Source organism: Dromiciops gliroides, chromosome 3 (genome assembly GCF_019393635.1).
Source record: "Dromiciops gliroides isolate mDroGli1 chromosome 3, mDroGli1.pri, whole genome shotgun sequence".
Taxonomy (NCBI): Eukaryota; Metazoa; Chordata; class Mammalia; order Microbiotheria; family Microbiotheriidae; genus Dromiciops; species Dromiciops gliroides.
In genome coordinates, this window is record NC_057863.1 from 89821631 (window position 1) to 89849519 (window position 27889).

The window sequence follows — 27889 nt, forward strand, 5'->3', positions numbered from 1 at the left end:
GGCAGGGAGACCATCTAGCAGCTGTTGCAGTTATCCTGCTAACAAGTGAAGAGGGCCTATGGCAGGGTCGGAGCACTATCAGAGGAGAGAAAGGGGCATATACCAAAGATGTTAGGGTGGTAAAATCAGCAGGCAACAGATCTGTATAGAGAGGATGAGAGAGAGCCTGGGTGAATGGGAGAATGGTGGTGTTGCTACAGTAATAGGAAAGTTGGGGGTGAGGAGATAAAAAGTTCAATTTTGGACGTGAGTTTAAGATGTCTAGGAAACAACCAGTTTGAGCTGTCCAACAGGCAGTTGGTATTAGGGGAGAGCTGATGAGAATCATCAGTCCAGATAATAATCAAATCCATGGGAGGTGATGATTACCAAGCCAAATTACTACTGTTTTGTTGTTGTTGTGTTTTTGGTGAGGCAATTGGGTTTAAGTGACTTGCCCAGGGTCACACAGCTAGTAAGTATCAAGTGTCTGAGGCTGGATTTGAACTCAGGACCTCCTGAATCCAGGGCTGATGCTCTATCCACTGTGCCACGTAGCTGCCCCTTACTATTGTATATTGCTATATACAGAGGGACAAAGGGAGAGTCTGGGACAGAGCTCTGGGGAACATTCCCAATTGGTGGATGTGACCTAGGTGAATATCTAGCAAAGGAGACTGAGAAGGAACATTCTGATAGGACTCTTGGAAAGAATTATTACATTCACTCATTATAGCCTCTATTTTTGTACTTGGAACAAGAAGAGGTGCTTCTGAGCCATATTTTGGTCTTCTGTCCTCATCAACATAACTCCCAAAGAGTTTAATGTTGCCTTTTAAATGAATGATGTTGTTATTTACATTTATTTTGTCGGTTTTTTTTAAAAAGTTGTTACCAGGGGCAGCTAGGTGGCGAGGTAGATAAAGCACTGGCCCTGGATTCATGAGGACCTGAGTTCAAATGCGGCCTCAGACACTTGACACTTACTAGCTGTGTGACCCTGGGCAAGTCACTTATCCCTCATTGCCCTGCAAAAAAAAAAAAAAAGAATGTGAGAAAAAGTTGTTACTTACTTAAGTGGCTTTCTGAAGGTATTAAAGAAGCTTTCCTTATTTCCCAAACCTCTACTTTTTTTGGGGGGGAGGGTAGGTCATCTCTGAAGCATTATTATATATTTCTACTTCTATTTGGATTATCATCTTGGTTTTTGAGTTGGAAGTAATAAAGCACATAAACTCAACTGGAGATACTTGATTTATTCCCATATTCTTTTTTCCTTTTTAGTCTGTGACGTTGCACACAGATGTAGGAGATATTAAAATAGAAGTCTTCTGTGAGCGGACACCCAAGTCATGTGAAGTAAGTATTAGAATAAATAAGAACTTGGCTCTGTACACTTTAGTTATTTAGTTGAAAGAGTTCTGGGTTTGGAGTTGGAGAAGAAGGGTTAAATCCTTTTATTGTCCCTTACTGCCAGGGTAGCATTAGGCAAGTCACTTAACTTTCTGGGCTTCAGTTTCCTCATCCCTAAAATGATGGGGTTGGACTGGACTAATGATGTCAAAGTCAAATAGAAATAAATTCTGGGCTGTGAATTAACTTAGAAAAATCACAAAATTACATTATGTTGTATTGTATTTGTATTTATTTTGTTAAAAATATCCAGGGGCAGCTAGGTGGCACAGTGGATAAAGCACCAGCCCTGGATTCAGGAGGACCTGAGTTCAAATCCAGCCTCAGATAATTGACACACTTACTAGCTGTGACCCTGGGCAAGTCACTTAACCCTCATTGCCCTGCAAAACAAAAAAAATGTATAAAGGGGCAGCTAGGTGGCGCAGTGGATAGAGCACCGGCCCTGGATTCAGGCGGACCTGAGTTCAAATCCGGCCTCAGACGCTTAACACTTACTAGCTGTGTGACCCTGGCCAAGTCACTTAACCCCAATTGCCTCACCCAAGAAAACCCCAAAAAACAAAAAAAATTTCCCAATTACATTTTAATCTGGTTCTGGGATGCAAGTTTGATGCTTCTGGACAAGACGATCTCTAGCATCCCTTTCAACCCTAGATCTGTGAACCAACATGAATGAGTACAATTCATTGTGAATCAAGGGGCTTTAGTGTTCATGTAGAAAAGATATGTGACCAGAACACCCAATTAAAGATTTTGGAATGGCTCTATTGGCTTCTTTAATATCTTATTTTGTGTGTTTGTATTTCAGGGACTAGGTCTGATGTTAACATTTAACACCATGTTGCATAATTGAAGACTTCATAAATACTTTTTTATGATAAAATGATATTACAGAGTTTTCCATTTGATATCCTAACTAGTAGGTAGGTAGCAGCCTATCTGCCACTTGGAAGTATCATGGGAACTCCTCTGAACTCCCAGTGATCAGTGAGTGAAGAAGATTGGCATAAGTGCCACTGTTTGAATATAGTACCCAGGCTGAAAACAAAGAATCATGGAACTTGAGAGTTGGAAGGGACCTTCTTGGGCATCTTGTCCAACCCATACACAAAAAGCATTTTTGGGCAGCCCTGGATTCAGGAGGACCTGAGTTCAAATGTGGCCTCAAACTCTTGACACTTAATACCTCTGTGACCCTGGGCAAGTCACTTAACCCTCATTGCCCTGCAAAAAACAAAAAAAAGAAAAGAAAAAATAGTTTTAATACTGAGAACCTCCTGAAAGGGCATAAGGACCCCCAGTGGTTTCTGAAACACACTTTAAGAACCACAGGACTAGTTCAACCCCCTCATATAGAACAGGAACCTGAAATCTTGTCTTCTGATGTATTTTCTGTAGAAAATAGAAAAACATGATTGTAATATTGAATGAAAAAATATTTTGTAGTTATTTCAGTTGCTTTTTTTTTTTAATTTAGTGAGGCATTTGGGGTTAAGTGACTTGCCCAGGGTCACACAGCTACTAAGTGTTCAGTGTCTGAGGTTGGATTTGAACTCAGGTCCTCCTGACTCTAGGGCCGGTGCTCTATCCACTGCGCCACCTAGCTGCCCCCTATTTCAGTTGTTTATTGACAAGAATTAGGGACTTATAAAGTACAATTGGTATCCAAATTAATGTCTGAAATGTACATTTTAAATCTGTCAACCATGGTGTTTGAAGAGTCAAATATTTTTATTTAATTTTAAACATGTCATTGTTATAGTATTTCCTAACTTTTTTTTTCACACTCTCCAGAATTTCTTGGCTCTTTGTGCTAGTAATTACTACAATGGGTGTATATTTCACAGAAATATCAAGGGTTTCATGGTACAAACAGGAGATCCAACAGGTGAGCACTTCCATTCATTAACAGCTTTTTTCCTGGGGACATTGGGATGAAGGTGTAAAAGAAAAGTCATCCTAAGCATAGAAGCTGGGATTTTTTGTATTGTGCCTATAGTATATTGTCAAAAAAAATGTCTGAGTCCAGTATGTATTGTTTTAATAAAGCAATTTTAAAGTGAATTATTCCTTTTTGTTATTTGAGTGATGTTTTATTTTTAATTAATTAGTCCATATACCAACATTTTAGAAGGTAAGATAAAGTATCTGGGCATCTTAGTTTGCAGCCTATTGGAAGGGGCTAAAATATCTAATGAATAAATTATAAGCTTTAGCAAGAGTTAGACTTTTAAGCATTTATTAAGGAGAATAAGAATTTGTTGAAGAGAGAGAGAAAGGCCTAGATTCATCTATCTATCAAAGGGAGAGCACATTTCTAGCTCCCCTCTCCGCCAGCGTCCTGACGAAAGAGAGCGAGAGAGCCAGCCTTGCCCCCTCTTCCTCCCACAAGCAAATGTTACTTCCTGATGCCAAAGAAAAGTCACATGGCCTTGCCCTCAGAGGCCTTCTCATGGTGGAGCTTTCCCACAGTAAGTCTCCAGCAGGTGGTGTCATTCCAATCGTTAAACTATTATGATCAATCATTTTAAAAGATCTTAATACTTCATTCTCTTCCTCCACCTAGAGATAACTTTCCTTCCCCACTTTGTTCCTTTAAAAACTTGAGGGGCAGCTAGGTGGCACAGTGGATAAAGCACTGGCCCTGGATTCAGGAGGACCTGAGTTCAAATCCAGACTCAGACACTTGACACTTAACTAGCTGTGTGACCCTGGGCAAGTCACTTAACCCTCATTGCCCTACAAAAAAAGAAAAACTTGAGCCAAATATTATTGGTTTTATTGTTCTCCAGGTTCTGGGAAAGGAGGCAACAGTATCTGGGGGAGGAAATTTGAAGATGAATACAGTGAATATCTTAAGGTAACTCTTTTTCTTCAGTATTATTCTGGTATCTTAGTTTCTCACTAGTTAAAAGTTGGAGACTTTGAAACTGAATTAACTTATTAAATACAAGTTAGCATGACTTTGCAAGTATGAATTTTGGATATTTCAATTTTGCATATTTCATGAACTAATGTCTATGATTAAACTTACATAGATTAGTGCTAGACTTCTATAATTTAACCTTGCCAGTTATTATTATTTTTTATTATTATATTGGTCACTTAGGTGGCAAGTGGATAGAGTGCTGGGCCTGGAGTCAGTAATACTCATCTTACTGAGTTCAAATCTGGCCTAAGACACTTCCTAGCTATGTGACCCTGGGCAAGTCACTTAATTGTTTGCCTGTTTCCTCATCTGTAAAAGAAGCTGGAGAATCTTTAACAATGAAACCCCAAATGGGGTTACAAAGAGTTAGACAGAACTGAAAAATGGCTGAACACTTATTATACTTTCTACTCATAGATCAAAAATGTATATAAGATTGGCACATCTTGGCACATTTAAGCCTTGCAGACATACTTTACATACTATTCCATGCCATGACTCCCAAGGACAGTGAATTTCAACGCATTTCAGTTGCTACTAGCTGCTATCTTGTTACCAAAAAAAAGTCCTGCTGCATGTATGGAAATGGTTTTTTTCTTTAAGTTCAAATTAAAAAAACTAAACTAAAAAGAAAAAATAAGTAAATATATTGCTGAGATGACTTGAAGAATTTCCCCCTTTAAATTAGAATATGAAAATCATTAAACACTATCTACTGGCATAGGTCGTGTTACTCAACTACATTAGGAACTGCTGTGTCTGATACTAGAGCTTAGACATGAATCTTTTCTTATTATCCTACATCCTGTTCGTAGCATCTGTTGTGGTTCTTTTTCTCCCTGGAAGACCACTTCCTTGGTCTCCTTTTTAGGTTCATCACTTTTATTTACAGGAGAAGCCCAGATCTCTGTCCTGGGCCCTCTAATTTTTTTTTTCCCTCCATTTACTCTCTTTGAGATCTCATCAGCTCCCACAGATTCAACTGTCATCTCTGTGATTCCCAAATATGTATATCCAGCCCTCATCTCTACTCACCTCCAGGTTTATCTCCATTTGCCTACTTGACATCTCCACCGGGGTATGCCATGGGCATTTCAAACTTGGCATTACAAAATTTTCTTCCCTCCTAGATCCACTTCCTTTTTTTTTTTTCTGTCAACTTCCCTTCTTTCTACTCACATCACAACTATGTTAATCTGAGTCCTCATCTCTTCTCATCTGATCTTTTATAGTAGCTCCTAATTTATCACCCTGCTTCTAGTCTCTCCCCGCTCTAATCTGCCCTACACATAGGTGCCAAATTGATATTTCCCAAACATGTCAGACCACTAACTTCATTGCTCTGGAAGCTGCATTGACTCCAAATTGCCTTTAGGATAGAATACAAATGCTTGTTTGGCATTTGAAGTCTGTCAGTCACTAAGCAATCATTAAGTGCCTAATATATGCCTAGAGTTGTGCTAAGTGCTAGGGATACAAAGGCATATAATAATCTCTGCCCTCAGGGAACTCAACAATCTACAAGTAAACACATATGTACAAACAACAAAGCTTATACACAGGAAAAACAGGAAATAATTCACAGAGAAAGGCACTAGAAAAAAGAGATATTAGGAAGGGCCTCTGGTGGAAGGTGAGATTTTAGTTGAGAACTGAAGGAAGCATGGAGGCCAAGGCAAGGAGGGAGAATGTTCCAGGTATGGGTATAGGATGCAGGTGGGCCAGATTTAAAGGATAAAATACAAATACCCATTTGGCATTTAAAGCAAAGGTTATAAATATCACATTCCAGCTCCAACCTATTTTTCCAAGCTGATAACGCATTATTCTCCTTTAGCCTCTTTGCTCCAGCTTAACTGTCCCTGTTGTTCCTTGTACATAATATTCTGTCTGGCCTCCACGAATTTTGATAGGTTGTCCTTCATGCCAGGGATGTTCTCCTCCTCACCTTTACCTTTTGAAATCTCCATCTACCTTCAAGGCTTAAATGAAGTGTCACCTCTTTCAGAAGGCCTTTCTTAATTACATCAGTTGCCCCACCTGTTGTCCCTTGGCCAGTCAGTGTGTATTTATTTGGTTCATGTCTTGTATTTGCTTTTTTGTGAACATGTTATATCCACTCAGTAGAAAATAAGCTCCTCAAGGGCAGGGACTTTATACTTTTGTGGTTATTTCTCTAGTGCTGAGTACATACCAGGCTTGCTGATTTAATTACATAGGAAGATCCTTTGAGTTATTCAGGTAACCCTCTGAGATTTGCATCTACCTTTTTTTTTTTTGTAGGGGCAGTGAGGGTTAAGTGACTTGCCCAGGGTCACACAGCTAATAAGTGTCAAGTGTCTGAGGCTGGGTTTGAACTCAGGTCCTCCTCCAGGGCCTGTGCTTTATCCACTGTGCCACCTAGTTCCTCCTGCCCCCCCCCTCAAGTACTTTTAAATAGATATGATTAAATTGATGATGTTTTTGATGGTCTCTTAGCATAGCGTTCGAGGAGTTGTATCCATGGCTAATAATGGCCCAAACACCAATGGATCACAATTCTTTATTACTTATGGCAAGCAGCCTCATTTGGACATGAAGTACACAGTGTTTGGAAAGTAAGTATTCTGGATACTTTTTTTTTTAAACTTTCTTTTGAGTAAGGATACACCCAAGTGTTTAAAATACAGTACAAACCAGTACCACCATTGTCAAAGAGCCTCTTATGATTGATAAACCAATGGAAAACCAAGTATTTAGGTGTTTATTGTGCAACATCTTGTCTCTCTGCCATATATGTATATGTGTCTTAATTTTGAGCAATACTAGTAAGCAGTTAATACATGAAAAATAGCAGAATCCAGTAGTTTTGTTGTTTTGTGGGTAACTCTGGCTCCCTTTCCTCACCTTCTATTCCCCAGATTTGTTATTTATAGTCCCCAATATTCTAGACCTGAGAGTCTTAATAGAATAATTTGTCTTGGGGGGCAGCTAGGTGGCACAGTGGATAAAGCACCGGCCCTGGATTCAGGAGGACCTGAGTTCAAATCCAACCTCAGACACTTGACACTAGCTGTGTGACCCTGGGCAAGTCACTTAACCCTCACTGCCCTGCAAAAAAAAAAAAAAGAATAATTTTTCTTAATTCTACTTTCCTCTTTTGTTTGTAACACACCCCATCCTTTGACCGGTTCCTTCTAGAAAGAAATAAATGGCTTTCAAAAATTAATTTTTAAAGAGTGGGAAGTTCCCATTGTTTCATGTTTAAGGTCTAATAAAAGATTTTACTGTTAAGGCAGTATCTTTCATAACATTTTTACCTTGATATTTTTGGAAGTGGGGTGTGTGTGTGTGTGTGTGTGAGTAAGAGAGAGAGAGAGAGAGAGAGAGATTCTAAAATGAGATCAAATTTTAGGATTTTTGTGGTTCTTTTTAGAAATAAAATTTAAATTATAAAATCCATCTCTCAGGAATTTGAGACATCCCATGGGTTTTCTAACTTGTTTAGGTAAGAAAAGTTATATCACTGTTTACAATCTTGGATAAAGCTGTAATCCTAATAAAACTTTAGTTGAGGGGTTCTCAACCTGGGTTCCAGGAAATTTTCTAAATAAGTATTTTGATAACTATATGTCAATATAATTGGTTCCTTTGTAGTACTACAAATTTTATTTTATGCATTTAAAAACATTTTGATAAGGTTTCCATAGGCTTCACTAGATTGCCAAGGGGACCCATGATACAAAAAAAAGTTTAATAGGGGCAGCTAAGTGGCGCAGTGGATAGAGCACCAGCCCTGGAGTCAGGAGTACCTGAGTTCAAATCTGGCCTCAGACACTTAACATGTACTAGCTGTGTGACCCTGGGCAAGTCACTTAACCCCAATTGCCTCACCAAAAAAAAAAAAAAGTTTAATAACCCTTGCTCTAAACTGTCATGGAGCATTTCTTTTCTCTAAGCATTCAGAATTTGTATATTCCTGTTTTCCATTGTCTCCTTTCATTCTCTATAACCAAAATTTAAGAGCTGGTCAGTGGAAGGACAACAGTCCTGCATATATCAGTGGTATAAATTTACAAAATAAAGTGATATCTGCCTCTTCCTACTTCAGGAAATTTAATGAGTTTCATTCACCTTGTAGCTGATATTACTAATGTTGACAGTATTTTGCATTTGTGAGTTTAAAGAGTGACTCTGTTTTATGTATTTGTCCCATTTGTAGCCATTCAGAGTGACTACTAGCTAGGAATGAAGGTAAAATGCACTATTCTTGAGTTGCAGTTGGAACTTTTTACACCTATTGCTTGTAGTTGATGAACAATACAAAAATTTGGAGGCCTGAACTTTTGCCTCCTGTATCTGTAGTAAGAAAGTAGATCAAAATTAAATCAGCAATTTTTTTGCTATGTTTGCTTTGTTGTGTCATATTCAAAAATATAAGATGTGAGCTTTACCCTCAAGGACCTGAAGTCCAGAGAAAAGAAATGACCTGCATATAATAAATTAAACAATGACAAATTAAAATCAATTAAAAAAAAAAACAACATACCTTGGCAGCAGTTTGTTACAATGGTAGATGAGCTATGGTAAGTCCAGATGCGACTAATTGCCACATTGTATTATAATAGGAATTACAATTGCTAGAGGAATTTAAAAGCACATGAATTTATCATCCTGAGAGAATCTTTGTGTTCTGTTTTCTTTCAGGGTAATAGATGGCTTAGAGACTTTGGATGAACTAGAAAAGCTGCCAGTGAATGAAAAGACTTTTCGACCTCTTAATGATGTACACATTAAGGATGTCACCATTCATGCCAACCCATTTGCTCCATAGCTCTAGTGTCGTGGACAAAATTTTGTCAGGCTTGATACAGGAAACATCTTACTCCTGTTCACAAGCTTCATTATGCCACAGACTCCATCTTTACTCATTTACAAGTAAGGACTCACACAGTTGTGCCCAAGAAGGGGGACATATGGTTTTTTCATGCCAACTCTGAAAAGCTTGTTCACTATGAAATGATGGAAAAAAGCTGAAACAGAATAGCACAACACACCATGACATTGTGTGTATTAATTTCCTGTCTCTAGCAAATATTTAAGAGAAAAAATCATATATGTATTAATGATTTCTTTCATAAAAGGACGTAAAAGGGGGGCAGCTAAATAGTGCAGTGGTAAAGCATCGGCCCTGGATTCAGGCGGACCTGAGTTCAAATCTGGCCTCCAACACTTGACCCTTACTAGCTGTGTGACCCTGGGCAAGTCACTTAACCCTCATTGCCCACAAAAAAGAAAAAAGAAATAAATAAAAGTACGTAAAAAAAGTCTAGTTTTCAGAAATGAAAAGCTACAGAAAACCAGTCAGTTATGATACAATGTGATGTTGGATTTGTTATTTAAAAAAAAAACAACAAATAAAACAAATGTATATACCTTGGATAAAGTTCTTTTTAAAAAAAAAATTCTGAGCTTCTTAATATAAAACAGAAATTTACTTTTCTGGTAAAAGTCAGTTTTTGTGGGAACGAACACTATTTTAGAGTTTCGAGTTTATAGATAAATGCATAAGATTTACCCAGAAATAAACTAGGCCTTTAGTTTTAAGAGCCAGCAGTGAATAATCAAAATAGCCTACATGCAAATATTATCACATGCTATAAGATAACAGAAAACATTAACATCCACCCAAATAGATAATAGGATGATAATTTTATTAATTTTCATAAAATTGTAATTTATATCTTTGTCATTAAAGCTGAATGAAACTTATGGCAGTGGCTTTGTGGAGAGGGATAGGATGCTGGTCAGAAAAACCAGGGGCTAATCCTGCCTCTGATACTAGCTGTATAGTCACATGACCCCAAACAAGGCTCTTAAAGATCCAAGTTCAAATCCAGACTCAGATTTACTAGCTTGTGACCTCTGGCAAATCACTTAATTTCTATTTGCCTCAGTTTTAGAGACTTTAGAGAATGGTGTTGCCCTCTACATTAATAGGGAAGGTAGGAGCTGGGGAGGGTTTTGGGGAAAGTAATTAGTTCTCTTTTGGACATGTTAAATTTAAGAAGTCTACTGGTTGATTTGTTCCTCCCAGAACGTCTGATTTAAGGAGGAGGCCCAGGGGAAAGATGTCTTCATTCCTCTCCAGGTTGCACTGCTGACACTGCCACAGGACTTTTGTTGCTATGCCCCCCCCCCCATTCAGATATCTTTTTCATCACCATGTCTTTCAGCTTCTTTTTGCATGTTGTCTTCCCTCATTAGAATCTAAGTTCCCTGATACAAAGTGAAATGAACAGGAGAACACTGTAGACTATAACAGCAATATTGCACAATGAAGAACTGTGAATGATTTAGCTATTCTCAGCAATACAGTGATCCCAGAGAGTCCCAAAGGACTCATGATGAAAAATGCTATTGGAATCCAAAGAACTGATATTGTCTGAATATTGACAAGCATATTATTTCATTCCTCCTTCCCTCCCTTTTTTCCTTCCCTCTTTCCTTCCTTCTTCCAAGTCTTCTCGCACAAAATGTCTACTATGGAAATGTTTTGCATGACTGCACATGTATAACCTATATCATATTGCTTACTGTTTTAGGGAAGGGGGAGGGGAGGGAGAAAGGGATAGAACTGGAACTCAGAACTTGAAAAAAATATTAAAAATTGCTTTTCATGTAATTAGGAAAAAATAAAATATCCTTTTTTGTTTGTTCTGTGAGGCAATTAGGGTTAAGTGACTTGCCCGGGGTCACACAGCTAGTAAGTGTCATCTATCTGAGGCTGGATTTGAACTCAGGTCTTCCTGAATCCAGGGCTGATGCTCTCTCTATCCACTGCACCACCTAGCTGCCCCCATCATTTTTTTAATGTAAGTTCCTTTAAGGAAAGGGCTGTCTTTCTGCTTTATTTGTATTCTCATTGATTAATGCTTACTATGTACTTAGCACATAATTAAGCCCTTAATAAATGCTAAGTATTCTTGACACCTAGTTAGAGGTTGAGTTCTCTACCTAACCTTACATTTAATTCTGTCTGTCTCAAGTTAAGGTAGAGGCAAAATGTTGCTGCAACTGTTAGGGTAACAAAACAGCAGATTGTGTGGATAGACGAGTATCCAGATAGAACACTGAAAAAGAGCTGACCTTTTCTGGGAATTTCCCTCAGCCTAGGTCGTCTGACCTGAGCCAAAGACTGTTCTTAATATTTTCCTTCTTTGCCAAAACTTAGTCTTCTCTTTGCTTCTCATAGGTGGGGTGCTAATGCTATGCTGGCTCCAACCCTTGGAATCTCTCCCTTTGGCTCTGAGCTAGCTTTTTCCTTTAATACAAATTGCTTAGGATTCACAACTCAAGAACTGTGCAGACTTTGTTCATATTCAGCTCCAAAGATTGATTCAATAGAAAAATGTCCTTTCTTAGTTATCAGAGCTAAACTAGGCTGTCTTCCACCTGCAATAATTATGTAATCTTTAGCAAAGAAGATTTTTTTTTAATCAACTTTGGCTTAAGATTTCCAGTCAGTTTACTATCAGAAATTTCCAACTATTGCTCAATTCTAGGTCATCAGTTCTTTTACAAGAGCTAAAAGTAATATGCATTTTTCAGTAAAAGCCAGCCTTCGGGAAATCAGAAGAGGGATAGATATAAAGACTTCACTGGAGGCTGTAAACTAATGTGGAAAACATGAAGAGACTCATAACAGCCCATAACACAATCAATACATTCCTTTCCCACTTTTACACAGGGAATGAGATTCCTTCAGAGTTAGTGCCACCTTTGTGATTCAAACTCCCCTAGGAAGGGAACTGAATTTTGGTATACAGTAGGGCAACACTTTACCATTTCAGTGAATCTTTTCTCCAACATGTTCCTCCATGGTGTCCTCCTCCCCCAAGTCTTGAAGTCCAAGACTTGGGCTGCTCCAGAAGATAAACATTTTGGTGCTGACAAATCGTAACTGGAAAGGCTCCCTTTCAGCAGGCAAAACTGTAATATTTTCCAGACTAAAATTGCCTTGGGATGGGTATTTGAAGCTTTCCAGAGTCAGAACCAGGGGGAGCCCTGTTTAATATGAATTATTAAATATCTCCTTGTTTCTGAGTCTGAAGTCTTATCCATAAAAGCCTGCTTTTCCCTTTTCAGTCACTTCCACCCTCAGCTTGATATTTACCTGTCACTCTCTTCCCCTCTAATACGTAAACAACTGCACAACCCCTTATCTGTGAATTTTTTTAAAAACTTAGTTTTATTTTTCCAATGACCAAACATCTAACAAACATCTATGTCCTCTCCCTACATCCTCTCACCATCATTGAAAACAAATCTTTGCGAAAATATTAAAATGGGGAGTGACTCTTTAAAAACCTGGATCCTTGGAAGTGATCCACTCATCAGAGAAGCTTACTGCAAATATTTCCCTCCAATTTTCCCCAAATTAACTTTATTTGTACAAAATTGTTTTAATTCTATGTGATCAGAAATTGACCATTTTATCTTCCATGATTCTTTTTAATTCCTTGGTCATGAACCTTATCTGTAGTTCTGAAAGATAATTTCTTCCTTCCTCTAATTTGTGACATCACTCTATGTGTAAGTCATGTATCCATTTAGGGTTTATCTATGTGTACTTTAGGAGACCAATAGATCTGTACCTAATTTTTGCCCGACTGCGTTTCCAGTTTTCTTAATAGTTTTTGTCATATAGTGAATTCTTATCCCAGTGTTTGATATTTTGGGGTTTGCATTCGTTTTCTTTTGTACTTGTTATGTACTTTATCAACCTTTGTAATTACTAATCTGTATCAAATAATTTTGATGAGTGCTTTAACTTGAGATCTGATCCTTCTCTGACTCCCTCCCAGGAAAAGGTCAGTTACAAAAGGACTTTGGCCCGCGGCCATCCAAGAGGGTGTTTTCCTAGTCTTTTCTATTGTCCGTCTAGCCCTGCTCCAAACTAATCCACCCTCTAGCCTAACCTGTTCAAAGCATCAATCAATAGTTATTTATTTATTAAGCTATGTGCAAGGTACTAGACTAAGCTCTGATTGTGGCAAACTGACGCTAGACAAGGCAGAAACTGACAAGAACAAGAAACCCTTTGTGCACACGCGCAGACTCAGCCTGCAGGCTCCGCCTACTCCCTAGCCTAGCTACCACCCTTCGCCCACGTCCCCACGTATGCGTCACCGCCCCCTTTGGGGTGGAGCCAGTCCGCGTACGTCCTAGTTGTTTTCGAGAACCTTCCTGACGTTCAGTTCAGTCCGCCTGTCGGAAGCTGTCGCGAGTAGTGTCTGTTGACTGTCGCTCCGTCCGCCTAGGAGGCTAGTTTCGCCGCGTAGTAGCTGGTTTCCTTGGCCGAAACGGTGAGTTAATCCTCGGCTGTATTTTTTAAGGGCCCTGGCAACATTCCCCTTCTCCTCAGTCTAGCCTTTTTGGCGACTATTTTCGCCTTAAGAGTGGCCTCCCCTCCGGCCAAGCTACCCTTGGAACCCCGGATTGTGGCCACTGCCATCGCGGGGTCCTAGCTAGCGCGCTGTCATCGCCCCAAGGGCGAGAGATTTTGTAGGAGGGAAGGAATGGCCCTACTCGGGCTTCCCAGAGTAGGGTTCCTCTTAGGAAAGGGGGAGGTTTTGGAGCGAAGCCTGCGGTCGCGGGCGCCATATTGTCTTGTCGGCTTGTTCGGCCGCAGCAAAATGGCGGAGTGGGGGAGGGGACGTTGTTGACTCGGAGGAGGCCGCGGATCGCGGCTGCTCCCGCGCGGGGTGGGGGAGGGGAGAAGGGAGGCGGCCTCCCCTGCCGCGGACGGACGACACAATAAACGGCCACCGCCCGGGCTTTTCTGGGCCGAAATGGGCCCTCTCACTCTAGATTGTTCACCTTTTCCCTTTACTGCCTCAAGTGTGTTTCTGGAGTTGGATGTTAGAAAGGAAGGTGGAAAAAAGAAAATCGGGTGTGACTTAGTTTAGTTCCCCTGAGGAAATGATAATGCTTGTAGGCCAACTTTATTTTGAAGGCGTGGGGCCTTTGGAGGCCGAAGCTGCCACTCTGTTGGTCAAAATGAGCAAAGAAGGAAAAGATGGGCCGGGAGACGGTGAAAACCCAGCCCTTAGAATGGAACCCCCGCCAGCCCAGCGACCATCTTTTTGTTGTTTGTTCTTAACGTCTCCTGCCTTTGGCCACTTGCGCAAGCTTGTGTCTGATGAAATCATTTTTTTCTGAAAAGGGTGAGGAAGGATGTAAATAGCTGACCTGGCCAGGTCACCATTGGCCCGTTTTGCCCTTTCCCTCCTACTTTTGCCTCCGTGGTTCTCTTAGGAACCCTGTCTACGTGATTTAAGAGGATCTTGTTAGTGAAACCTCCGGGCAGGGCAGCTGTTGGCACCAGGCCACTGGATCGGTTGTAGTAAATCACCTAGGCTGGCCTGAATCAGATAAGATTAAGGGCAACCCCAGAAGTACCATTTCGCAGATGGCTATTCAGTTTTCCGAAGAGAATGATGCCTTTTGGAAAACAAAGCAGCCTACGGGGTATAGTATAGTGAAAATGTATTCTGAAAGTACCGTGTTATATTTTTTATTTAGAACAATGCCAAAAATATAGTTTACATTTAGTATTTGAAAGGAAATTGGGCCCATGATAATTGGTAATATCATGTCTTTGTACTTAAATTATTATGAAAATGAACCAGGAAAAATAACTTAAAACTTTTAACTTTGAATTGTGGAATGGTTTCGAGAAGGAAAACGTTTAATTAAAAATTATTACCAAAATTGAATTTCACAAGTCTGAAAACTCAAAAATTCATTTGCGCATGGTAGTTTGAAGAATGTTGTTTTATGGGTGGCTAATTTCGTAAATGAATCTAGATTAGGTTGGTATGGAAAGCAATTACTTAGAACTTCCACTTGTTTGTGTTGCATTATCTCTGATTGAAAGGCCCTCCAACTTCTGCCTTGGGCCCTTTCTCACTCTGTGCCAAGGATTCTTTTGACCCATTTTCTCCTGAGAAATTTTTACCTGATCCCCGAGTTTATAGGTATATAAAATGGTTTTGCAGATCAAACATTTACCAAATTTTTAGGGACTCCTATGCTCAATACTACACTTGGCAGGTCTCCTCAGCTCTCATGGATTTAATTACCATCTCTATGCTGATGATCCTTAGATCTACCCCAATCTCTCTGCTGACCTTCATTCTCACATCTTGAACTAACTGGATGTCCAGGAGACTTTTTTTTTTTTTTTTTTTTTTTTTTGCTGCGGGGCAATGAGGGTCAAGTGATTTGCCCAGGGTTACACAGCTAGTGTCAAGTGTCTAAGGTCGGATTTGAACTCAGGTCCTTCTGAATCCAGGGCTGGTGCTTTATCCACTGCGCCACCTAGCTGCTCCTCCAGGAGACATCTTAAACTCGTGTTCAAAACAAAATTCATTATCTTATCTTTGCCCCTAACCAATAGGCCCCCCCTTTTCTTGTCACTGCCAGAACTCAAGCATGGGCCCTCATCACCTCAGACCGGGACTATTGTATAATTGATTCCTGCTGGGTCTGTGAGTGTCTCATGCTCCATTCAGCCACTGGAATGATTTTTCCTAAAGTCCAATTCTTGTCTCTCCCACCCCAAGTGGCTTCCTGTTGCTTCAGGGTAAATACAAAATGCTCTATTGGGAATCCAAAGCCCTTAATAACCCACCCTACCTACATCCCCACATTTCCAGTCGTCTTATACCTTATTCCCCAGTTATATACTTTTCTTTTACTTTTGGGGTGGGGGCAGGTCAATGAGGGTTAAGTGACTTGCCCAGGGTCACACAGCTAGTAGGTTTCAAGTGTCTGAGGCCAGATTTGAACTCTGGTCCTTCTGAATCCAGGGCTGTACCACCTAGGGTGTGTCCTTCCACCCCCACCCCCTATACTTTTAAATTCAGTGACACTGGCCTCCTGGCTGTCTAAAATCTCACCTTCCACAAAAAGTCTTTCCCAACCCTTAATTCCACTGCCTTTTCTCTCTTTTTTCCTATTTATTCTGTTTGTAGTTTTGCATATTATTGTTTGCATTTTGTCTCCTGTTAGATTGTGAGGTACTTGAGGGCAGGAATTATCTTTTACCTCTTTTTGTATCCTCATTACTTAGCCATGTCTGACATATGGTTGTCACTAGATAAAAAATGACTTCAGGATATTTAGGTGATTGAAGAATGATATAAGCCCACCCCCTCGACCAGTTCCTAATCTAGGACTTCATCAAGAAGCATTCAGCAAGTATTTAAATGTTTATTATGTGCTAGGTATGTCATGTTGCTAAGACAAAGTAGTTGCTGTCACTAAGAAACTTAAAATGAAATGGAGGAGACATGTACCTATCTACTCAAATTAACTAGAAAGAGTAGATGGAAGGTAACCTTAGAGGAAAAGGCACATGGTTTTCCCCTTATCTTTAACAGTACTATGCCTCATAGAGAATGCTTACTGTCAAAACTTTAAAATTTTGTAATCAAAAGTTCCCCCAATATAAAATTTCTCAGTGCTTAGTGGGTGAGTCTTTCCTAGCACTTCAGAATAATTTGAAAGTTTTCCTAAATTTGTTGTGAAATTTTCGGTGTTTGTGGATGTGAGACAAACTCAGTCTTGTTTTATTTATATTTATATATATAATTTTTCTGCTTTATAACTTACATAACTTGTGAACTTTGAGACTGGTGTACTTTGCAAATGGTCGGAGAATAGGAGTTCTTACATCACAGTCTAATAGACTCATGTTAGGTCTTAACTAAATTTTGTATATCTTTCCAATGCTTACTATATAATACTCTGCTCAGTCACCTAATAAAAGAAATATCTACTTTTGAAAAGCACTCAAAGTTTTCCTACTAATTTGTTACTTGAAGTACTTGTGATTTTAAAAATAGTAATATTAATATTGTAGTTGCTGTGGTTAACTTCTTGACAGCTTTCCAAACTTGTATGATGTTGGACTGGACTTAAAACCCTTCCAGTTTGAGATGGGATTTACCAGAGCTCATTCTAGTCATTTGCCAGTCTTGTCCACTTAATCTACACAGCATGTCTCCTGTTTTTGTGCCCTTCTCTCACCCATCACCTCAATTTATTGATCTTATAGCTTTCCTTGTTTTCCCTCAAAATCTGTCCTCCACACAGTTAGATATTCTGAATACACATAACTGATAGCACTCCCCTGTTCAAACATCTAAAGTGATTTCTTATGGCTTCTAGGATAAAAACATAAAATCATCAGCTTGACCATTTCTACATTGTGGCATCTGCCTTTCAATTGTGTACTCAGAATTCATGTCTTTTAATGTTTACCATCTTCTGCTTGTCTCCCATGTCCGTAATGCATTCGATCTTCATTTCCACTAGACAGATTCCTTAGTTTCCTTGAAAGAAATGGCTTTAGGTGCCATTGAGGTGAGGCCTTTCCAGACACTATCCCTCCAATTATCTTGTATTTAACCTATTTCCCTTCAATAAAATGTAAGCTCTTAAAGGGTAGGAGCTGTTTATTCTTTTATATTTTCAGCACTTGATGTTAATGCAGTTCAGTTGCATTTTTCCTGTTAATATAGCCTTGAAGAAATCAGTTACTTTATGCTACATTGAAGGGGACTTTGAGTAGAGGCATATTTTGTATATAGTGAGGGAAGGGGGAATTATTGCTCTATTATTGTGAGGCAAAACTGATATTTCAAATTGAATTCTTACATGCACTTTTATCCTTGTTCTCAAATAAAATTAATGGCTTTATGTGCCATTGCTTGACTAGGATTTGCTTGAAACAGATTCATATCCTGCCCAAGTAAATTCTGCCATAAAAAGAGGCCTTCTTAATTTAGAAAGATGATAACATTTGTTGTGAACATTTTAGGGGTGGTCACTTCTGACTTGGGAAATGTGCAATATTGTTAATAATTTCACATTGTTTTTGTTTTTCTTTGGAATTTAAAAAAAAACATGTTGAGAATATTTTCTTATGGTGATAGAAATATAAGGAATTCCTCTGGTTGGACAATTTTGTCATATAAAGTATAATTTATGAGAAAACTTCTTTTTTAATAGATGCGACATTCATCAAAGAGAACAAATTGTCCTGATTGGCTTGAAAAGGAAAGTTGGGATCACAGAAAATGGAGTAGTAGCAGTATCAGTGGTCATAAGCGAAGGAAGAGATCTCATAGCAGTTCCCGGGAGAACAAGCGCTACAAGCATGATCATTCAAAAATTTATGATCGGTAAGGAACTAATATATTACTATGTTAGACAGAATTTTTGTTTTTTTATAAGTTATAGCCCTTGAGAGTGATTTTTCTGTGCCCCCAGGTACACTGATCTTTACTTCCATGTTAGTTGAAAGAAATGGTGGGGTGGGGATGTCCCAGGTGACTTCTTAGTGTCATTCTTTTAGAGAATTTTTGAAGTTTCAAAGTAGTTCAAAAGTTGGTGACTGAATTCTCTGTAATTTCTTTTTAGCCATTATTTGGAAGCCAGATGTATAAATGAGAGAGATTACCGTAATCGACGCTACATTGATGAATATAGAAATGACTACTGTCAAGGATATGAAAACGGATATCACCATAGAGAACAAGAAAGTGGTTATTACAATCACAGTAGCAAGTCCTCTGGCAGAAGTGGAAGAAGTCATTATAAAAGAAAACACAAGAGTCACCGAAGTACAGCACATCATCGTTCACATGTGGTATGAGCAATTTTTCACTATTTTGGAAATTTAACTTCTCTTCTAAAGCAGGAAAACTTGGATTCATGTTTGACAATTTGGGAGAGTTATGTTATAGATGAAGCAGTATGAATTTTTAACCTGCTTAATTTTTTTTTTAATGGCCTTGAATAGGAGATTTCCTGAAATGTATATTGATAGTTTAGTTTTTGTAGTTGGCATTTGTTTAGCAGATTTCTTTACAGTAGTTGTTAGTGATTGTCCTTCAAATTAACATCAGACATAACAAACAGGCAGCTAAATTTAAGGTAGTTTATACAGCTAATTTAAAGATATATACTCAATAGTTTTATGACACTTTCAGGAAATTCATTTGTTCAAAATTACTTTATAGTTTGGTGATTTCATTGTAAATAGAGATTAAATTTTTTAAGTATGCATAGCTATGTTTATATGTACACATAGTTATCAGATCTAATAAACAAATGCTGACTTCACTATGAGGATCAGATAAGCCTGTTGTCTGTGTATTTAGCAGGACATGCTGTCTGATCTTTTTTTTTTTTCCTAAAGGAGGCTGTTTTGATATTTTAACGTAATTGAACAGCTGACATATTTAAGTTAAGAACATTGCAAATTACATCAGCATATTTTATGCTTTTTAGCAATTCCTTCAGGAATTATTGCTACATTTTATTTAACTGTTAGACAGTCTTTAAAACTAACTAGGAAACTAACTTAGCCACAAAGGCTAATTTTGTCAGACAAGCAAATCAATGTCCTGAAATTTTACATTAATTTAAGGACACTAGAAACTTAAATTACATTTCAGTACATCGATTAATTTTTTTTTTAAGGAAAAAAGATTGTATTATGTTTTGTTGCCTTGCCACTTTTAAGTATCTTATCTGAAAATCTGTTCCTTGCCATGTTTTTCTCCTGTTAACATAAACTATGTGCCCTGTGAATTTCTGGGGACTGAATTTGAAATTGCTCCTGCCAACCGTTTGTGGCCTGGCGTGTATCTGAATGCCTGAATATCTCCCCGCTGAATGAATTTCGTATTCTGCCCTGAATTCACTCGGGTTTATTGATTGGCTGGACGATCTTGGTGCGGCCCACTTGACGTTTCCAGAAGAGTCACCGAAGGAAAAGATCCAGGAGTGTAGAGGATGATGAGGAGGGTCACCTGATCTGTCAGAGTGGAGACGTACTAAGTGCAAGATGTATAGAATATTTTTCAACACTTATTAACTTTTCAGATAGCATAATCTGTTTAGACTAAGATGCCAGGGATTTGGAAGTCTTTTCTTTCTCCTTTTTTTCCTTTTGTATTCTTTTGGTGGGGGGACTGTTTTTGCTTTCCTTAGAAAATTAAATGCTTGCTATTCAGCCACTTCCAAGATAGTAATGTTAGTTAACATCAGAATGCCAAAAGATAGTTAAAAACTAATTGTTTTGATGAGTTATCCAATAAAATAAATGTCTAGTGATACGTAGTATCTAGGGCAATCTACATTAATAGCATTTATCACTCATGAATAACAATAAGTAAAATGCTACCATTTCTTGTATGAGTAAGATTTATTTCTCTTTTTTAGATGAAGTTGTTGATACATTAGGCGAAGGAGCTTTTGGAAAAGTTGTGGAATGCATCGATCATAAAGCGTAAGTGTTTGGCCTAATTATTTTTCCTACTGCCTTTGTTAAATAAGTCTAGGGTCATTTGTCCATACTGTCTTCTTAATGGAGAAGAAAAAGTAGATATTTTATATGATACTTTAGAGTACAATCTAGCAGTCAGAAGTATCTTTTGATACTTGGTTTCCTACCGTTGGCAGGTCATAGCTTGAAATTGTGGGGATTTAAGGAGGTCTTTATTTTGGATGGTCTGTCCTAGATAAAGATGACTTAAAATGTTTTCCCCACAAAGCAACCCTGTGTAGGACTAGGTATGATAATAAACACTAGTCATTCAACAGATTAAAGTAATGTTTACCAATGGTCACGTGGTTAGCAAGTATTTGAAGAGGATTTATTTTTTTTTTATTTTTTTTTTTTTTGGTGAGGCAATTGGGGTTAAGTGACTTGCTGAGGGTCACACAGCTAGTAAGTGTTAAGTGTCTGAGACCAGATTTGAACTCAGGTACTCCTGACTCCAGGGCCGGTGCTCTATCCACTGCGCCACCTAGCTGCCCCTGAAGAGGAATTTTAACACAGGGCAACTCTTAAGAGTTGTTGAAGACTTAGTTTTCCACTACTGGTCTGTGTAGATTATTAACTTATACCGAGTACTTACTCTGATCATTTTTAATCCATTTAGTACATTTCTTATTGATAGAACCTTTTCCAATGATTAAACAGAAAATTAATGTTTGAAATTATTGACCATCTTTACCCTCTTAATATAACAGTGCTACATTGATAAACAGATATTCAGTATTTATTATTAAATAGGTCATTTAAATTAAACTGTTCCAAGTTGGGGGGGAGGGGATAGGAAGCTGAAGTTAATACAAGACTTAAAAGGAGTTGAGACATGAGGGATTATTGCCACAAAGATGAATTGTATTACATTGCAATTATATTTCAACTGAATCTATATAACCAAGTACTATGGTTAATAAACAGGCCTCATTTGTAAACCATAATAACTCTAGTTAGTTTTTTATGCTAATTTTTTTTAACCTAACTTTTCTCTCATCGGGTTTGTGAACAGCTCATCAATATTTTGTTACCCAGTAAGAGACTACCATATAGAGGACAAACACTGGTATTTTTTAATTACAGAATCCAAGCCTGAAGAGCTATCAGAAGGCTATCTAATACAACCTATATCTGAAGAAATTTCTATAACAAACCCCATAACTCTTGAAAACCTTTAGTGAGAAGGGAGCCTACTACTTTCATTGCTAGAAATACTTCATATCTAGGCTAATAACTTCTTTACATTGCTCCTTTTTCAGAAGCCTTCTATAAATAAGCAGGACAAGTTTAATATAAACCAAACATATTACCATAATAAAGAGTTGTTCCACCTGTTTTCCCACTCCCATTTAAATAGGATTTAAAACCAACTTGGCTTTTCTAAGACAAAGATTATGCCCATAGTTGTAACAAAACAATGCCCTTTGTTAGACTGTCCCACAAGATGGGATTTGCCTATGATATGGTGAAATCTCATAAAATACTGGACTTCAGTTCATACTAATGTCTTTTAGGCATCATGATAAATACCAATATATTCATTTGGAGCATGGCTAAAATCTTACATGAGCATTGTACGTTTCTACCTTACCCTTTAAAAAAAAAGTTTTAAAATGATTCTTTCAAGTATTGGCAATTTGTTCTGGAGAAAGAAGCTTGAATGTTCTAAAATTCCCAAGTAGATATTTTGAGACACACAACAATCCTACTCTCCTTTCTCTTCCTTCATTTCTGCCATCACATTTTTTTCTATGGCTGTGACTTCAATTGTAACATTTCTTTACAGAATAAGGGAAATCTACTTTTTGTTCTATATGGTTCTGAGAATTAAACCATCTGGTTGTGTCCTTTGTTTTTCCTTTTCCCCAGCTCCTCTGGAAAGATAGTGGTATTGAGAAAGAAAAGTCCCCTGATGATTGATATCAAATTGCTGTTTTGTCATTTCTGTTTTGTTCTGTCACTTCTTAAATTTGGACTGTTTACAATGGTCTTCTGAATTGAGCCAGTTGCAGTCTGCTCTGGGGCAGGAGTGTTTGTATACCCTTTGGGGGATGGTTCACTTGGAATAGTCTAAGGAATCATGACTTTGTTGACTTAGTTATATCCCAGGATTAAGTAGTGGGCTCTGAGTTTTAGGTGATTTGGTGGTGGCAGCAGCAGTAAGGATTAGAAACTTGGCACCGTTCTAAGGAAGCTTGACTACTAGGGTAGAATAGTAGATTGCAGTGAAGTTGGTATTGAAAGAGATGTAAAATGTATCCTAAGACAAGAGAAAAGTGAATTTCCAGGATAAAGGGCCAGCTATGTGAAGTAAAGTGAGGACAAATCATTGAGAAAAGTAAGGAGGGGTAACTAATGTGAGCATCAAGGGTGGATGCCAGATTTGGAATAGAATTTGTGCCTACCTAAGTTTTGCTTTCAGGGGTAGGTAAAATAAAATAATAGCTAGTATTTACATAGCACTTATTATATGATAGTGCTAAGCACTTTACTATATCAGTTTTACAAATGAAGAAACTTGACGGGGAAAAGTTAAATGACTTACCTATAGTCATACCCTGAGGCCAGGATTTCAGGCCCAATGTGCTGCCACAATATATTGGGTTGAGGAGGACTTAACAATTTATATATCACATTTTGGCAGAGCAGAGTGATTAACAATTTGTTCATGGTCATAGACTTACTGAATATCAGAAATGGGATTAGAACCCAATTCTTCACTGACTTGTAGTTAAGTACTTCGCACTATACCGTGTTGTCCCTCAAAGTGCATGTTAACTGAAACATAAGGACCAGAGGAAGGGAAGAAAAGGGGAGTCTCAGAGAGAAAGGTTAGCTTTTAAAGAAAATAACCTTTTATGACTAGAGTTAAGCATGAGAAATATTGGAAAAATTAATAGGTTTGGTCATATCTTCTATTGGCATAGTGGGAAATCAACTCATCTGCTGCAAGAAGGTGGGAACACAGTTGAAGTCTGAGAGGAAAAGATAATTGGTAATCCTAGAGATTCTTACAATGATGAGTAAATTGAAAGAAAATTTGAGTTTGAATTTGGACAAGACATAGGTGATAGACATAAGGTGTTAAAAAAGACTGTAGATAAGTTTGCATTTGGAAGAGACTGGAAAGAATTAAGGGTGTTGAGCCAGTGACAGTAGTGTCACTAGGACAAGAAAATGTAAATGAGAAGAGGGCTAATGGATTAGGTAGAATAGGAAAATTTAATTAGACAAATTCACTGAGAGAATTTTTCTTGGGTGTAAGAGATTGTGTGAGAGAAGGTGATTTTGCTTTTGGGAGTATTCTAAGCTAGAGCTTAAGAGGTAGAACAGAGCCTTTTGATTAGTGTGTGTACTCAAATTGGTGGGTAATTAAAAGAATTTGGAGAGCAATTAACATGAATATATATGGTAGTATTGGTATTTGGGGTTATAATCTTTTTGGAGTTCAGCTCACCCAATAATTTTTTTAAAAAAATTTTTCCAGGGGAGGTAGACGTGTAGCAGTAAAAATAGTGAAAAACGTGGATAGATATTCCGAAGCAGCTCATTCAGAAATACAAGTTTTGGAACACATAAATTCAACAGATCCTAACAGCACGTTGTAAGTATCCAATTAGAATTTGAGGTCATTTGTTGGCTAAATAATGAAAATTACTGATGTTTTTGTAATATTTTAATCTATTTTAGTCGCTGTGTTCAGATGTTGGAATGGTTTGAGCATCTTGGTCATGTTTGCATTGTGTTTGAACTTCTGGGACTTAGCACTTATGACTTCATTAAAGAGAACAGCTTTTTGCCATTTCGAATGGATCACATCAGGAAAATGGCATACCAAATATGCAGATCTGTCAATTGTAAGTGCTTAGACTGTATTTGCTCTTGTTTGTTGAAACTTGTAAAAAGAAAACTTTACAGCAAATTCTCTTTCCTTTTATTCTCAGTTTTGCACAGTAATAAACTAACTCACACTGACCTGAAGCCAGAAAATATTTTGTTTGTGCAGTCAGACTACACTGAAGAGTATAATCCCAAAATGGTAAGTCTCCATTTGTATGTGCATATTCTGGAATGAATATTTTTCTCATTCTGTTCTTACCATATATAATTTTTCCCCCAGAGACGTGATGAGCGTACAGTAAAAAATCCAGATATTAAAGTTGTAGACTTTGGAAGTGCAACATATGATGATGAACACCATAGTACCCTGGTTTCCACAAGACATTACAGAGCTCCTGAAGTTATTTTAGGTTAGTCTTTACTTACAAGTTCTGAGAAATTTTGATTTTTGTTCTTAAAATTAGATTAAAATGTTATGATTTTTTCATTTGAAAATTTTTAATTGCATATGTGTGAATCTCATGAGTTGTTCTTTTTATACATACCTGTATAACTTCTGTCCACTTTGCTAATACTTATATCCTGAAAATTTTTTTTAATATCCTGAAATCTTTTTATCTCATTCTTTTTACTTTGTTTTCTGGTTGACTTGGTGATTCAAACAACTTTTTTTTTACAGCTCTAGGATGGGCTCAGCCATGTGATGTTTGGAGTATAGGATGTATTCTCATTGAGTACTACCTGGGATTCACAATATTTCCTGTAAGTGAGAAGTTTTTCCTAACATATTAATCTGGTGGTATTGCATAGGGCATATTTGTTTCTATATTTTGGAGCATTTATGAATATTTACTAGTTTCTGGCTGTTTTGGTAGATGAAAGGCTATAACAATTCAAGAACTAGTTTTAAAGTTTTCTGGTTAGAAAGTAAGGGTCCTTTATAGTTTATAAGATGGTAGCCAAGGAGGCCTGAAGGAAATGGAGAGAGTGTGCTCCAACCAGCTTAGTTTTTAGACATCTGACATTTTGTTTCGTTTCTAAAGCTAATTTTTTTTTTTTGCATACTAATATATTATCTCATGTAATACAGCTTTTTTTTTTTTTCAGTGAGGCAATTGGGGCTAAGTGACTTGCCCAGGGTCACACAGCTAAAAGTGTCACATGTCTGTGTCTGGATATGAATTCAGGTCACTTAACCCTACAATTTATAAGTTAAAGTAAAAGTCTATAACATAAAACTTGAACATGTGGATCCTATTTCTGGGTTGTCTGGCTAATTTTTCCTTCCTTTTATACTTCCACATCTAGAATGCTGGAAGATTGAATTTAGGTATGAAACCTGTAGGTGAATCATTACTGAAATATCTTGGCCAATTAAAAACAGTTGTAGGTAAACAAATCAGAATTAACACCTAAAGCTAAAATGGGCATGAAATGTATAAAAGATGTTCAGGTATTCTGTAATAAATTTGAACCCTTTCATTTATTGGATAGAAAAGCATGGTAAATCAGAAAATTGTTACAAGTCCTGCTATATTCCTCTTTACAGTACAAATTCACCAAAAACCTATTTTTTTGTTTTTCCTTCGTCCAAATAGTTTAGTGGCTTCTTCCATCCATTGTATGGGAGGATCCTATTTTAGCTGTATAAGCTATCTAGTAGTCTTAATCACACATGACCTTCTGTGGATGTGGAGGCTCATATATATATATGGGCACCCAAAATTGTGTGCTGTTTCTTTCCATTGCCTGTTGCCTCATTGATGATTATAACTACTAGTTCAGCAATTTCCTTTTGGACCAGAACTTGGACATGTCGAGTGCATTAACAATAGTTAATCTACCATAGAGTTAAATTTTATTTTAAATGCTAATATCCTTTTTATTGGTGCATTTTGTTTGAAAGAGCAGTCACTTCCCAACCCTACTACATAAAAGTTGTTTAATGGAGCAATTCTGACTGACAATACATGTCTTTTGGGGGGTGATAGTTTACATTTTTTAAACAAATAGTATTAAGTGCTTTGACTAATAATTTGCAACTAGGATTGGCCATTATATTGGCTTTTTTTGTTTCTTCATACAAGTCTTATGTCAAACCTTTTTTGTTTTTTTTAATCATTTCAGACACATGACAGTAAGGAACATTTGGCAATGATGGAAAGGATTTTAGGACCTCTGCCCAAACATATGATTCAGAAAACCAGGTATGTGTATTATGTATGACCCACATTTTATGATTGTAGAGTTCAGGTATTATTGTCTAGGTTTTCTGACTCTCGAACATTCTTGTGTATTTGCAACTATTCTATCATTCTTCAGACTGAATATAACTTGAGGAAAAAAAGTATTAAATGGCTAACTAGTACAGCTAGGTAGTACCTTGGTTAGAATGTAGGATTTGGGATCCTGGAGACTTGCCAAGAGCCACAAGGCTGAACTGAAGTAACTTAATCTCTGCCTCAGTTTCCTTATCCATAGGTGGGATAAGACCTACTTCCTAGAGTTGGTGTAAGGATCAAATTTAAAATTTGTAAAGCACTTGACCTTAAAGGTACAATTATTAATAAAGTAACTAAATTGACTTGGTGTTAAGTTTAGTCAGAAGTTTTTAATTCAGAGTATATATTACTCTAGTGAATTGTTGGTTTCTATTAATGACTGAAAGTAATTTCATATTATCATGAAGTGAAGTGATGAACTGTACAGTCCTGTTCTGCTATTATTAAAGTTGAACTCACTGAGATTCTACTTTATTTTAGGATACAAAAATATTTCCGTCATCACCAATTAGATTGGGATGAACACAGTTCTGCTGGTAGATATGTTCAACGGCGTTGTAAACCATTAAAGGTAAGAAATTATTTTGAGAAGACGCAAACTAAAAAGAATTTGCAAAGGTTGAAGCAAGGATCTACATGTATTAATTTCTTTGTTTGGTTTTAGGAATTTATGCATTCTCAAGATGCTGACCATGAGCTTCTCTTTGATCTCATCCAGAAAATGTTAGAGTATGATCCAACCAAAAGAATTACTCTCAAAGAAGCCTTGAAACATCCTTTCTTTTTTTCACTGAAGAAAGAAAGTATTTGACCTGTGTTCAATCTATATTTTGTACAGTTCTCCAAAGGAGATTATATAGACTGTGTCAGTCATAATTTTTTTTAAGTATTAAATTATTTTGTACAGTTAGCTTTGTAAAGGTAGCTTTGTAAAATTCATAATTTTTTGTATCACTGCCATGCTTATTTTGTTTGAAGTTTGGTTTATTGTTGAGTATGTAAATAAATTTATGAAAACCTTTTAAAAAGTGTGTACACGTATTAACAAAGTAGTTT

The 27889-nt window shown here is 37.5% G+C and overlaps 2 protein-coding genes across 7 annotated transcripts in view; both read left to right on the plus strand.

Annotated features, from left to right (window-relative positions):
* Positions 1-10653, plus strand: part of PPIL3 (peptidylprolyl isomerase like 3) — a 14489-nt gene extending 3836 nt beyond the window's left edge. For all 3 annotated transcript variants that reach the window (XM_043991631.1, XM_043991632.1, XM_043991633.1), the window contains exons 3-7: positions 1264-1338; positions 3190-3283; positions 4188-4255; positions 6803-6921; positions 9011-10653. In XM_043991631.1, coding sequence (XP_043847566.1) covers positions 1264-1338; positions 3190-3283; positions 4188-4255; positions 6803-6921; positions 9011-9137 — 483 coding nt within the window. In that variant the 3' untranslated portion in view covers positions 9138-10653. The remainder of the gene's footprint in view (positions 1-1263; positions 1339-3189; positions 3284-4187; positions 4256-6802; positions 6922-9010) is intronic.
* A 2865-nt stretch (positions 10654-13518) lies between these two features.
* CLK1 (CDC like kinase 1) lies at positions 13519-27845 on the plus strand. 4 transcript variants are annotated; one of them, XR_006355572.1, is made up of 13 exons: positions 13519-13671; positions 18386-18558; positions 18797-19025; positions 20140-20230; positions 20606-20672; positions 24199-24315; positions 24402-24568; positions 24656-24750; positions 24832-24961; positions 25231-25313; positions 25860-25941; positions 26679-26758; positions 27314-27381. XR_006355572.1 is itself a non-coding variant. In XM_043992731.1 (13 exons), the coding sequence occupies exons 2-13, from the start codon at positions 18386-18388 to the stop codon at positions 27642-27644; spliced, it is 1470 nt and encodes a 489-aa protein (XP_043848666.1). In that variant the 5' UTR covers positions 13519-13671; the 3' UTR covers positions 27645-27845. The 4 variants fall into 4 exon arrangements, 2 of the variants coding, with proteins under 2 accessions (XP_043848666.1, XP_043848667.1); XR_006355573.1 differs by having other exon boundaries at positions 25860-25881; XM_043992731.1 differs by lacking the exon at positions 25860-25941 and adding an exon at positions 27498-27845 and having other exon boundaries at positions 27314-27404.
* The last annotated feature ends 44 nt before the right edge of the window (positions 27846-27889 follow it).